General features: G+C 38.6%; 1 protein-coding gene and 1 pseudogene across 2 annotated transcripts in view; both read left to right on the forward strand.

Annotated features, from left to right (window-relative positions):
• Cr1l (complement C3b/C4b receptor 1 like) overlaps positions 1-9,155 on the forward strand; it is a 56,200-nt gene extending 47,045 nt beyond the window's left edge. The window contains exons 9-13 of one of the 2 annotated variants that reach the window (XM_008824786.3): positions 761-946; positions 3,843-3,866; positions 4,319-4,394; positions 6,786-6,888; positions 9,022-9,155. In XM_008824786.3, the coding sequence (XP_008823008.1) occupies positions 761-946; positions 3,843-3,866; positions 4,319-4,394; positions 6,786-6,888; positions 9,022-9,099 (467 nt within the window). In that variant the 3' untranslated portion in view covers positions 9,100-9,155. The remainder of the gene's footprint in view (positions 1-760; positions 947-3,842; positions 3,867-4,318; positions 4,395-6,785; positions 6,889-9,021) is intronic. The other variant, XM_008824787.3, reaches the window with a different exon arrangement.
• LOC115068698 lies at positions 9,140-9,665 on the forward strand (annotated as a pseudogene).
• The last annotated feature ends 3,524 nt before the right edge of the window (positions 9,666-13,189 follow it).

A 13,189-nucleotide genomic window follows, 5' to 3' on the forward strand; every position in this document is an offset into this window, starting at 1 on the left:
AGGTGTGAATCATGACTTTGCCACAGCTGCAGAAAATGGCAAGCTCTCTGTGGCTTCCTCAGGTTCTATACCCTTTCTCCCTACCCCTCATGCAACTAGGGCCCCCTGGTTGGTTGGGAGGTATGGCAGACTCTCCCTGCTCTTCCTTTCTTGCTGAGAGTTAACAGTCAACAGGCTTAGCTATGATGATCCCAGGCAAGTGCTGGCAACCAAGCTTGGGAAGATGGTGTCTGTCCATGGTCTACCTGGTAGAAGACAGTAGTATCAACACCACACTTGCAAAATTACCTTGATACCTATAAAGAGAAAAGTACTTTGAGCAGATTTCAGACAGAACAGGACAGAAAAGGAAGCTTTACAAGTTGGAGATGCTATTGATGGCTAGGAAGAAAAAGCAAATCGCAGGGTAAGTTAAATGAGAAAGGTAGCATTTAAAATTTGAATCACAAGTTACTAACTTCTTTGTTCTCTATACAAAAACAGACCAGAAGTATTCACTTAATCAAGAGCAAAAGCACCAGTATGTGTTATAGACCTAGAGAGTTAACATGAAATTGGTGTCTCCCTGGGGTGTGGCCCATGTGGCTCCAAGGTCAAAACATGGTTTTCCTAAAATTTTAGAAGTTTGGAGGAGGTGAGAGTAATTCTTGACTGAAAATATGCTGTTTTGCAAAGGGCAAAGAAAGTTTGGGGTTACAGATCTACCATAGCAATTTCAATTAGTAAAATACTAATTTCCTTGTGATTTTTCTAATTTCAGAAGTGAGATGTAACCTCCCACAGTTTATGAATGGAATCTGGAAGGAGTTGGAAATGAGAGAAGAATATCACTATGGAGATAATGTAACTTTGGAGTGCGAGGATGGGTATACTCTGGATGGTAGTCCTCATAGCTGGTGCCAGATGGATGGCAATTGGAACCCTCCTCTGGCCAAATGTATATCTCGTAAGTGCAAGGGCAGGGAATGGAGTCCCTCCCCGGTATGGACACTGCTTGGTCATTCATCCATCCTGTGCCCACTGTGATGTTACGATACATACTAGTGAAGGAGCTAAGGATGTACTCTCTCGAATATGACAAGTTGGAATGTTGGTTATTTCAAGGTGAAATCACTTGAGGAACTGTCACTGTTGGAAGGGATGTTTGACCTGTCTTTCCTAACTGCAGCAAGCCATAAGGTTCTTTTGGAGAGGCTGGGAGTGTAGCTCAGTGGCTGAGTACTTTCCAACTATGTGCAAAGCATTGAATTCATTTCCTAGCACTGAATAAAGGTCTTTTGGAAGGTATTTTGATGGGATACCCTGCATATACAAGCAGGAAAATAGCCTTAATCATCAGATACTATGATCTGGGACTGTGATAATCTGAACAAATTAATATATTGTACTAGCCCTTATTTTTTACATCCCTTTTACATCCCTACCCCGTATATCTTTTAATGATATTTCTAGAATTTACCCAAATCCAGGATCCATTTCTCTTGTCATGTTCTTCAAGTAGGTAGAGACAAGATGGGACTGAATATCTACCAACCTTCAGGTTTTTGAAGTGAGATTTGAGAGTAAACTTGTCCAACAAGTAAACTTTTTGCTCCATATGTGAATTCTTTTTGTCCCTGTTAAAAGTAGCCAGCCCCTCTGTGCTTACTTCTCTGTCTATTATCTGGTTTTGAACCTTGAAATCTTACTGCTTTGTAGGGAGAAGAAACAAAGAAAAATGATACCATGGACAAAGGGGTTGGGGGGAGGAACAGACAAGAACAGCAGATAAAGAAACAGTATTTGTCCCTAAGACTTAGAATTGATTACCCAAGAGACTAGTCCTTGGCCTTCCTAGAAAGGAAAGTACGGAGGAAATCTTGGAGATGTTCTAGGCTTGGAATAGCACACCATGGGAAGTTTTCAAAGCGATGCAAGTAAGATTTACCGTGAGTGCTAATACCAGAGAATGAATGCCCTGGAGTTCTCAGGTTTGCCACATCCCCAACTCAGTGGTCTTTTATGTCAGATTACTTGCTTAGGAAAGGGGTAATCTTGAGCCAGAATTAATACATATACCCATAATGATTTGTTACAATCCATATAAGCATGGGGTTCTGTGATGGCTAATCCTGGGTGTCAACTTGATTGGATCTGGGATTAACTGAAATAAAAGATCTTCTTGATTGGATCATCTAAAGCCAGAAGACATACCCTAAATGTGGGTGTTACCTTCTCATGGCAGCCGATATAAAAGGCCATGGCAGAGGAGAATGCTAGGCTTCTTGCTGTTTGCCTTCTCTCTCGCTGGTGAGTTCGTCTTGCTGCTGTAGACTGAAGACTAGCTGATCTTGATTGGGACTACTAAGACATCCAGCCTTGTGGACTGAGCGACTACAGATTCTCAGCCTCTCCAGTGTGGTGCAGCCATTGTTGGACTACTTGGACTCTATCCTGTGAGCTAAGCTGATAAATCTCTATACATATATATTCATTCTACCGGTTCTGTTTCTTTGGAGAACCCTGACTAATACATGTTCCATTCAAGATAAGTAAGCACACCTCAAGAAAAAAAAAAAAATGAGAAAACTCAGAGAGGTATTCTTTGGAATTTCTCCATGAGGCTCAAAGTGTGACATTCCATCATGTTCTGAAATCCACTCTCTTCTTTGTGCCTGAGGGTCCCAGTCCTGGAGCAGCAGCTTTTCCAGAACCCAGTTTTTCTTTTCTAACCCCAAAGCAGAAGTGCCCTGCTGTCCTCTCACTTTCTAAATCTGCCTGGTTCACAGAAGTCCCATGCCATTTATGAGGTAAATGACATTTCTCCAGCTCTGCACAGTCCAAAGCAAGTTCACTGTGGAAAAGGAGCAGGAAGTACCAAGACTTTCTTTTTTTCAACATTTTTTATTCATTATTATGTATACAAGTGTACTGCCTGCATGTGTGTAAGTATACCATCATGCCATGCCCACGGAGGTTAGAAGAGGACATCAGATCCCCTGGAACTGGAGTTAGCTGCCATGTGGGTGCTGGAAATTGAGCCTACGTCATCTGTAAGAGCAGTAGTGCTCTTACCCACTGAGCCATCTCTCCAGCCCCCAGAGACTTTCTTAACAGAGTTGGGAGAATAAGTGAAAATGTTTCCTCTCTAGCACATAAATATATGGAAACTGTTTGATTCATTAGAACTAAAGAAAAGCTTAAGAAAAGAACAAACATCTTTTCCCCATAAATTAACAACGGAAAGGGTTTTAGGTGAATACCATTAACAAGCAAGGATGTGATGAAACTGATATTGTTATATGTTGAAAGTACTATTACTCATTTGGAAAACCCCTTATCAAAAATGGTGATGCAATAATGAAGTAGTATTAAATATGAAAATATTATATGCATTTTAGTAACAATTTCAAGGCAAAAACTAGAAGCCACTTAAATATATAAGAAGTCACTGAACACAGTGGTGTATCAGTGGGTTAGATGGTATCCATGGCCTCTACTGTAATTTGTATTTCTAGCACACTGTGTGAAAACTTAAATTATGGGGAAAATGTACCCAATGGGATGGTACGTAAACATTTTTTGAGTATTAGGGTTATGAGTGCTAGTTTCCTTTTGTTCTGCTTTATAAATTTTAATCTATAATTATACTATTATTTTTAATGATACTATTTTATGATGAAAAATATTGATTTAAAAAGTCTTCACCGAGTGAACAAGATAAGTGAAACCAAAGATTTTTATGTTAGAAAAGCAGTAAATTGACTCTTGGATTAAAATCGGAATGAACCATGTGGGCTAAAGCACCTGTTTGATTACATTATGTGCCAGTAACATTTCTGTGGCTTTGTCTCTTTTTTCAGGATCCCAGACTGCTCTTGTAATTGGTAAGTTCTGTTATGGGTTTGCTGAGAAATTCTAATATCTTTGACAATAAGTATCTACTGATAATGAATGATATGTAAAAAGAAGTCAAAATATCTTATAAGTTCAGTTAAAATTAATATGTTTAGGGTGTGATAAAATTAACATACTCATATCCATAGGAGTGGCCCTCATCATTCCTTATTGTTTTGTTTTTTTTAACTATCTTTGAATCATTATGAATGAGAAATCATCCTTTAGTGTCAACAATTCTTATTTAAACAGTGATGGAGAGGCAACACCATCTTTGCTTTATACTTAGAAATATGTTTCTGAAAAGTCATCCTGATTATTTGTACTGTGAAAACCACAGGACTAGCATATAAATGATTGCTGTGTCTGTCTTTCAGTTGCTGTGGTAAGATACCCTTAGATTGTATTTTTCATGCACTTAATTATTTTGTTTTATTTCTAGGCATTTTATTTGGGATAGTGTTCTTTATTTTATTCGGTACTGTTTCCTATTGGATGATTCAAAAGTATAAAAAAGGGTGAGTATAGCCATATTCTCCAAGGAACTGTAGCAGGGTTGGTGGCTCACACCTGTAACCCTAACATTCAGGAGGCTTAGGCAGGAGGATAGCCATGAGTTTGAGGCCTGCCTGGGTCACAGGGTGAGACCATTTCTCAAAAAAATGACAGTTTGGGGAAATGGCTTGCCTTGCAAGTATGTGAAGACCAGAGTTCAGATTCCCACCATCCATGCAGATACCAGGTAGATGTGACAGCCAGTAGTTCCCCACAGAGCAAGCTAGCTAACCAGACAAGCTGCATCAGTTAGCTCTGGGTTCTAGTGAGAGAGCCTGTCTCAGTGAATAATATTTCCTCTTTATAGTATCTTTACCTCTCTGCCCTTATTCTTCATTGAATTTGTCTCAGCTACTCTAGTACATCAAACCATGGGCTTTCCTTTTCCTTACTCTAATCTGTTAGCAATGGTATAAGCAAATCATAAAAAAAAAAAAAATGCTTCCTTCTACACATTTTGGAATTTCACTGTGTATTTACAGTGACACTTTGTGATGTGCATGCATTGATTATAGAAGACTGATATTTAAACTTCTCCATTCAGAGCTGTTGACCTTGTCCTCTTTAGTGTTTCTAACCATGCCCATGTCTACACAAAACAGCCTTCCTGTCCAGTCAGATGAAACATTGACCATCCTCTGTAAAAGCATTTTCCTATATTCAGATTACCACCAGTAACCAACCAGAAGACCATTCCTTAAGCAGGTCCTGACTATGATCGTACTCTCTTGCCCTCATGTACTACTCATCACCTAAGATTGGTTTCCAAAATGGCTCATCTTACCATGGCATCACTATCCTTCACTCTTCCTCATCTTCAGCCTCACACTGGCTTTCCCTGGTAGGGAAACTGACCCATGACTATGGTCTTCCTTTGTGTCTTGTGTGCTTCTGTCAGTCTGAAAGTATGTAACATGGTGCTTCCTAATTAACTCCAGAAGATACGATGTAGCATTCCTCATAAAAGCATGGGCTTTCTAAATCACACCAGAGCACACAGTCAGTCATCAGCTATGAAACCCTGGGCAAAAACACTGATCCTCCCTCAGCTCCATCTTCCTTGAAATGAAGATAGTTCCTGCTTTACTGAACATAATGCTGTATTTATAATGAACATCAGAAAATGTTAGCTGACATTTACACAGTTGTTACTGATCTTAAGCTCAGAGGTTAAGAGCATGGACTGCTCTTGCAGAGGACTTGGGTTCGATTCCCAGCACCCACATGGTGGCTAGGAACTGCCCTTAACTCCAGTTCTAGGGGAATCTGAAGCCCTCTTCTGACCTCCGCAGCATTGCATGACACAGGTGCACTCACATACGTGCAGGCAATACACTCATACACATAAAATAAAAAAATTTTTTTTTTAAAGTAAGTAAATGGGGGCTGGAGAGATGGCTCAGCAGTCAAGAGCACTGGCTGCTCTTGCAGAGGACCTGGGTTCAAGTTCCAGCACCCCAAAGCAGCTAACAACTGTCTGTAACTCCAGTTCCAGGAAATCTGACACACTCTTTTGACTTCCATGGGCATTGTATGACATACATGCAGGCAATATACTCACACACATAATATATATATATATAATTTTTTTTTACTTAAATTAATTTTTACTTTTCCTATAAATTCTGTTATGTAGTCATCCTCCAGTATCTGAAAGCCTTTGGTTCTAGAATTCTCAGATACTAAAATCATTGGATGTTCAAATCCAAAGGGGTAGTACTAGTCTGTAACCTTCTGTATTATCAGGATTACTTATGATACTATGATACAATTTAAGTTCTGTGTAAACAGCATTTATACTATATAGTTATGTTGTTTAGAGGAAAGCCTGTGTGTGTTTATCAGAGTCAAAATTGCTTTGCATGTCTTTGACCTATGTTGGTTGAATGTGTGGATGTGGAGCCCGAGGACAGGGAAGGACCTGGGTTCCTTCATGATAGCTACTGCTGCCACCTGAAAGGTGGGAATTACTTTAATATGAAGTGGAACTTCCCAGTATCACAGAGCACAAGGGTGCTGGTGTTAGGTTGATATGTGAAGGTGTCAGAATCTGTAATAAAACTATTTACTAATCAGAATTGCTTCAGAAATAGTGAAATGTGTTGTTTTAAGGCATGGATGCCTCTATATAAACAATCTAGAGTCTTCTGACACAATGCAGAAGATGGTTTTAGTATTTCCTATTCCAAATTTTTGCTTAGTATTGAAAACTGAAATCTGATTTTTCCTTTAGAAATCTTGCAAAAATATGAGGAACTGGAGGCAAATTATACCTTAAATCTCAAAATGAAAGTTACCAATTACTTCCAAAACTGAAACATGGTTCATTTTTCCCTTTTTTCTCTATCAATTAGCAATACCACAGATGAAAAATATAAAGAAGATAACCATTTACAGCCTCCAGAGGACAACTGTGTTCACCCTCAAGCTCTGCTAAACAAGCCATGCAAACAGCAGGTGCCTATTCATATCTTGAACTCAAAATATTTGCAGCAACTTGGATTGAAAACTGGAAACAATTCAAACAGGATATCACACAAAGAAGTTAGAAACTGTTTCATGAACTGGAAACACCTTTAGTTTGTTTCCTGGGTCATTGCCATGTTCAAGATTTTGTGTGGTAACTGTCAGTACTGTGTTGAGGGGTGATCTTTTGAGTCTTGGGGAACAGTGGGTTTTGCTTTTCTCCTTTAGAAGCCAAGTACCTGCCTCCACCTGCTCCAGTGTGGGATCTCTTAAGGAACCTCATTGGTTCACTTTACCATTTCCCTGATTTCTGACTTTTCCCTGAATTTTCCACCTCACTTGACGTCCTGTGACTGTTCTTTCTGCCCTACTCTGGAGCTATTGTCATCCCTGACATGTCATTCACCTCTTCTGCGCAACCTCGACACCAGCCCTTATATGGCAAATATTGGCCAAAGGTTTGGGGTGGAAGGGCACTTATAATACCCCAGCTGAGAGCAGCATATGCTATCACTGAATATTGTGAATCACTGAAATAAGAATCAATGAGGTACTACAGGGATCCAAACTACAGTCTGGGCTAAATGCAGATGGCCACTTGTGCTTATATAAACAGCTCTAAGGGAAAACCCTCTCCTTGTCATGTTGCTAGTGGCTGCTTTTCCACCATAACAGCAGGTGAGCAGTACAATAAAGGCCCAGAAGCCACATGGCCCACAGAGCCCCGGGTATAAAAGTTTGCTGACCCCTAAACTATAACATACTCCAAAGAATTTCTCACTGGCTAGCTCCTTTAAGCCTAGAATTTCTCTTCTTCACTGTCTTGTGCCTTACTCAGATGTTCCTTCTACTGCCCAGAGCTGTACTATATACTCAGGCATCCTCGTTTCAACTCTTGGGCTTCTCACAGATTCACAGCTCCACGTTTCTATATCAACATTTCTATATCATGTAGAGCTGTTCATTTGGCCATTGTTCACTGGATTCCCAGGAATCCTAACATTTCCTATCCACAGGTCCTCAGGGCATTCTCAGAAATAACAGCACAGCCAATACAGGTCTGTAATTTCAGCACTTGGAAGGTAGAAAGAGGACTATCAGGAGTTCAAGGCCATTCTTGGCTACATAATGGGCCACATGAGACCCTATCTCAATAAACAACATACCTCTTCCCCCAGAAAACCCCACAGAATAGCATCCCATGCTGTGGAAAGGAAATAGGCTGCTCTCCTAGAAAGCAGAAGCAAAGCCACCACATTCCTAGTAAATTTCCTGTCTCCTTTTCTGGCATCAATATGTATTAATGGAAAGGTGGCATTTTCTATCAATACATGTGTCAGAAATTCTTAATTCAACAATGGTCAGTGGAGAGGCCCCCAGGGAAAAATAGAGGGCACAGAGAAGGCATTTTATAGTCAATGAAGAACAAGTACAGGCAAGTCAAATTTTTCTAAACAAAAAAATGCAGGTGGTTATTCTCTTTTACATTGGAAATGAATTTACAACACCTTATGTTTATTCTGTGATTTCTTGGTCACTTCTTTGCTTCTACCTTGTAGCTTGTTTTTCCATATTATATATGAAATCAAATGAAATATGCATTGTATTTTTTAAACAATTAGAATTGATGTTATCCTTTTTAAAGTTTAATGATTGCCCTGTCTGATCCTTCTCAAATGGGTGTTTATATCATAGCTAATGTACCAGGGGGAGTCAAGATGACAGCAGCATGCCACCTACAATACCACCTTGTTATTCCAAAAGTTTGAAGGGAAAAATCACATTATATCTATAACATAACTATACATATAAAAGAGCAAAAGACTGATATTGCAAAAAGAAATTGAGACAATAATGTAGAACATCATGTTTTTGAGGAGTCTCTAAGATACCCCTCCAAGGTAATCTGGCCTTGTTTCATTAACTATTGGAATCTAAGAATGGGAACATTGCACTGAACAAACTCTAGGCAGGAATTTGTAGAGACAAAAATAACAGAACTGGGGTTGTTTTTAAAGGAATTTGTTTGAAAAACATTCCATAAAAGTCTTAGCATATCATTATTTTATATTCATCTGCCAAATTACCCACCTGTAAATGCTTTCTGCCTTTCTTTTTGCCTAGGTTCCACTAGCCCTGCTTGGAATTCACTCTCAAGAAACTTCCCAAATAGCTGCAGTGCAAAAAGATGGCTCTCTCTGAAACTCACAGCATTTCCTGCCTGTATCACTTTTAAAATAAACTATTTTCTTCCACTGGCCCTGGCCCACCTTTCTGCTACATGCTGGCACTGCTCACTGCCACACTCATCTTCACCGTCTGGCACATTATGGCATTTGGTGAGCTGAAGACTGATTGCAAAAATCCTGTAAGACCCATATAACTCCCTGGATCCTTTTAGAGTACCTCATTCATGTTTTCTTTTCTGTTATGTTTCTTTGTGCAGCAGAGTGGCTTACACTGGGTCTCATCATATTTGGAGGTATATGCGTACACTAGTGATGAGCAGGCCTGGACTCTGAACCAACAGCCATCGCGAATGCAGATGCTCTAGTGTATTGTCAGAAAGAAGGATGGTACAAGTTAGTTTTCTATGTTCTAGCATTTTTTTTACTACATATATGGCATGATGCACTACCCTTCATTTGGTGAGTTCTTAGAACAACACAGAAGAATCAGTCCAGTTAAGTGCATGCAAAAAGCCACCAAATGAAGGGAGTCTATCCACCAAGGTACTATTTTTAAGCGTAGCCTATGGAATCTGACCAGTTACTTTAAAAAATGGACTTGGAATGTTATATATCTATATATGTGTACATTTATAAGTGTATGTATATATAGCAGTTATAATCAAAAGACAGGAAATTGAGAGGAAATTGAGAGAGACAGGAGGGTTTGGTGGGAGATTGGGAGGGATGGAAATAATGCAAAGACAATACTCATGTTTGAAATTCTCAAAACTTAAAAAATTTGAAGACTTCTTATTTTTTAGCTGTTTCAACATTTTTTTCTTGTGGATAGACTGCTCTATTTTATACTTGGGTAAAGAATTTAATATTTAAAAAATTTTATATTGTATGAGTGTTAATGCCTGCATGTAAGTGTACTTGTGTCATGCAATGCCTTGGAGGCTAGAAGAGAGCATCAGATCCCCTGGAACTGGAGTTAATAGACAGTTGTTAGCCACCATGTGGATGTTGGGTCCTCTGCAAGAGCAGCCAGTACTCTTAACCTCTAAGCATCTCTCCAGCCTGAAAAAAAGATTTTAAATGGAATTATGTATAAATAAACATAAAATGATTACCTCTGGTGTTGACAGGTTGAACTTGAACTTCTTAAGGAACAGCCATAATCCTCCCAAGTGATTGCATTAATTACTAACTGTCCTTAGTCCACTGGAAGCTTCATCTAGCGGAACTTGTAGGGTCCATTTTGGTCTATTGAAATGCCATCTAATGAATTAGCTGTAGATATCAGGTGCTTCTAGTGAACTGAAAAATGTACCTGTGACTTGTGGGAAACATCACAGTTTATATAATGTATACACTATGTAATTTTGTAATGTACACATTTACAAAAGTAAGACTTTTTCCCTGTTGACTAGAATATCATTCTGGTATATTGCATGAATGGGAGATTTCCCATATTCCCATCAGAGTAACATATTTGATTTAATTCTTAAGCATAAATGAACATGATATAAAATATATGCTGAATTACTTGTAAAGAATGCATTTAAAGCAATTTTAAATGTTTTTGTTTGTAAGACATTCACTAAGAAAATGATTATATTAAAGTTACTGTTCTGCATTCTTAAGAATTTGAAAGTACTTTAGATTTTTCAAAACTGACAAGAAAATTGTATGACCTTCCCCCCCCCTGCTGTTCCTTTAGTACAATACAATAAAACAAATTAAAAGAAAAATGAACAGTGTGGGGAGCCAGGTGTGGTGGCTCATGCCTATAATTGCAGCACTTGGGAGGATTGCCACAAGTTCAAGGCCAACCTGGGTCTTTATCCTATCTCAAAACAAAAAAATTAAGATTAAAATAATATGCACTCATTTTTGAAAAATGGGAAATATACGGAATATTATATATAGGGACGATATTATGTATATTTGGTACTCATGTGCCCCTTTTTTCCTATTCTATTGCATTCATTCAGTCGATTGTTTATCCTTTAAGCATTCATCAGCTTCATGCCCTTTCCTTATCTTAAAATCATGCTCTCTAGTCAGATGACAGGACTATGCTTGGGCAGAGAAAACAGTAACTTGAACACAGAAGATATAGTCTAGGAGTTCTGTGTTATAAAAGTCATTTTCCTTTCTTATTTTAAAATGTTCATAAATATGGAATAGGCTTATTAAGGAGAATTTGGGAAAATGCAGAAAGAAATGAAAACAAGTCGGAATTATTTTGTGTAACGATAGCCACTGTTAATATTTTCATGTCTTCCTGTCCTTTTCATATGTGTATCTATACATGCATTTTTTTCTAGATAGTTCCTTCATTTTATAAAAGAGAACCCACTCTAAACCAGATCAGAGTAAAACATGAATATCCATTTTCATCTTCTCTCAGGAAGAGAAGTAACTTTTGTTCACTAAAAATATGTTAAGTGATTGTGTGGGAGAGAGGTCAAGACCACTGGAGAACTATCTTAAAAAAAAAATACATTCTGGATTTGTTCTAAGTTCTACTGAAAGTACTTTGTACCATGTTCTGCATTTAAAAATGAAATAAAAAGAATAGTTCCCATTAGAGGAAATTACCTTTGAATACATTCATTAACTAAAATGTACAACTTTTAAGAATTCATCACTCGGGCTGGAGAGATGGCTCAGCGGTTAAGAACACTGGCCTTTCTTGCAGAAGACCAGGGTTCTAATTCCAGCACCCACATGGCAGCTAACAACTGTCCATAACTCCAGTTCCAGGGGACCCAACAGCCTCTTCTGTCCCCTGCAGGCATTGCATGACACGGTTGCACTTACCTATATGCAGGCAATACATGCATACACACATAAAATAAAAATAATAAAAAAGAATCCATCAGTCAGCAGATGCTAAGCTGCAGGTAGGGGTGGTGGTGCTGGGGTGGATTGTAAAACAGGGCAGCTATAGGAAAACATGATATTGCAAAACAAAAGCTTGAAAGGATTTTCAGTCTTGTCACTATAAAGAAGTGATAAATAGCCAGGTGTGGTGGCGCATGCCTTTAATCCCAGCACTTGGGAGGCAGAGGCAAGAAGATCTTTGTAAGTTCAAGGCCAGCCTGATCTACATAGTGAGTTCCAGGAGATCTGGGGCTACAAGGAGACCCTATCTCAAAAAGACAAAAAAAATGAAAAAAAGTGATAATTGAAGAGTGGCATGTTTACCCTGATTTAAACATTATATAATGTATAGATGTATCTAGCCATCACGTTACCTCATAAATTTATATAAATTGTATGTCAATTTTTAAAAGAATTTACCTTGTTAATAGTCATAAGTTGACCCTTAAAATCAGTGAGAGAGATGGCTTAGCAGTTAAAGTACTTGCTCACAAGCAAGAGAAATAGAATTCAGACCCCCAGAATCTACATAAATTCTGGGTGACCATGGTAGCCCTCCTGTAATTCTATCCTCAAAGGCTGTTACAAAGATTCCCCTGAGCAAACTGGCTAGTGAGCTCTGGGTTTGATTGAGAGATCTTGCCTCAAAAAATAAGGTGGAAGAGTAATTGAAGAAGATTCCTGATATCTACCTTGGGCTTCCACAAGTACATGCACATACGTAAACACACACACACACACACACACACACACACAAGAAAGAAGAAAAAATAAATGAAATTAAAGTTCCCCCATAATCTGTAGTATACCTCTTCCTTATAGATGAAAATTTGTTATAATATTATGACCATGCTCATGAGCTCTAAAAAACTGTCAGAATCTTTCTAGGTATTGAATAAAGAGCCTTGTGCATAACTATTGCTAATTTCTGTGTTTTTAAAATATTTTATGTGTATGAGTGTATTGCTTGCATGTATGTAGGTGCAATGTTGTGCAATGCCTGCGGAGGTCAGAAGAGGGCATCGGATCCCCTGGAACTAGAGTAATACAGTTGCTAGCCACCATGTGGGTGCTGGGAATCGAACCCAGGTCCTCTGCAAGAGCAGTGAGTGCTCTTAACCACTGAGCCATCTCTCCAGTCCCTAATTTCTGTGTTTTGATAGCTCCTTTAAATTTATATTATGTGATATTTAGTTTGACACCATAAGAATGAGCTAGATATCAACCTC

The sequence above is a fragment of the Nannospalax galili genome, unplaced genomic scaffold (assembly GCF_000622305.1).
Source record: "Nannospalax galili isolate Female #2095 unplaced genomic scaffold, S.galili_v1.0 scaffold648, whole genome shotgun sequence".
Lineage (NCBI taxonomy): Eukaryota > Metazoa > Chordata > Mammalia > Rodentia > Spalacidae > Nannospalax > Nannospalax galili.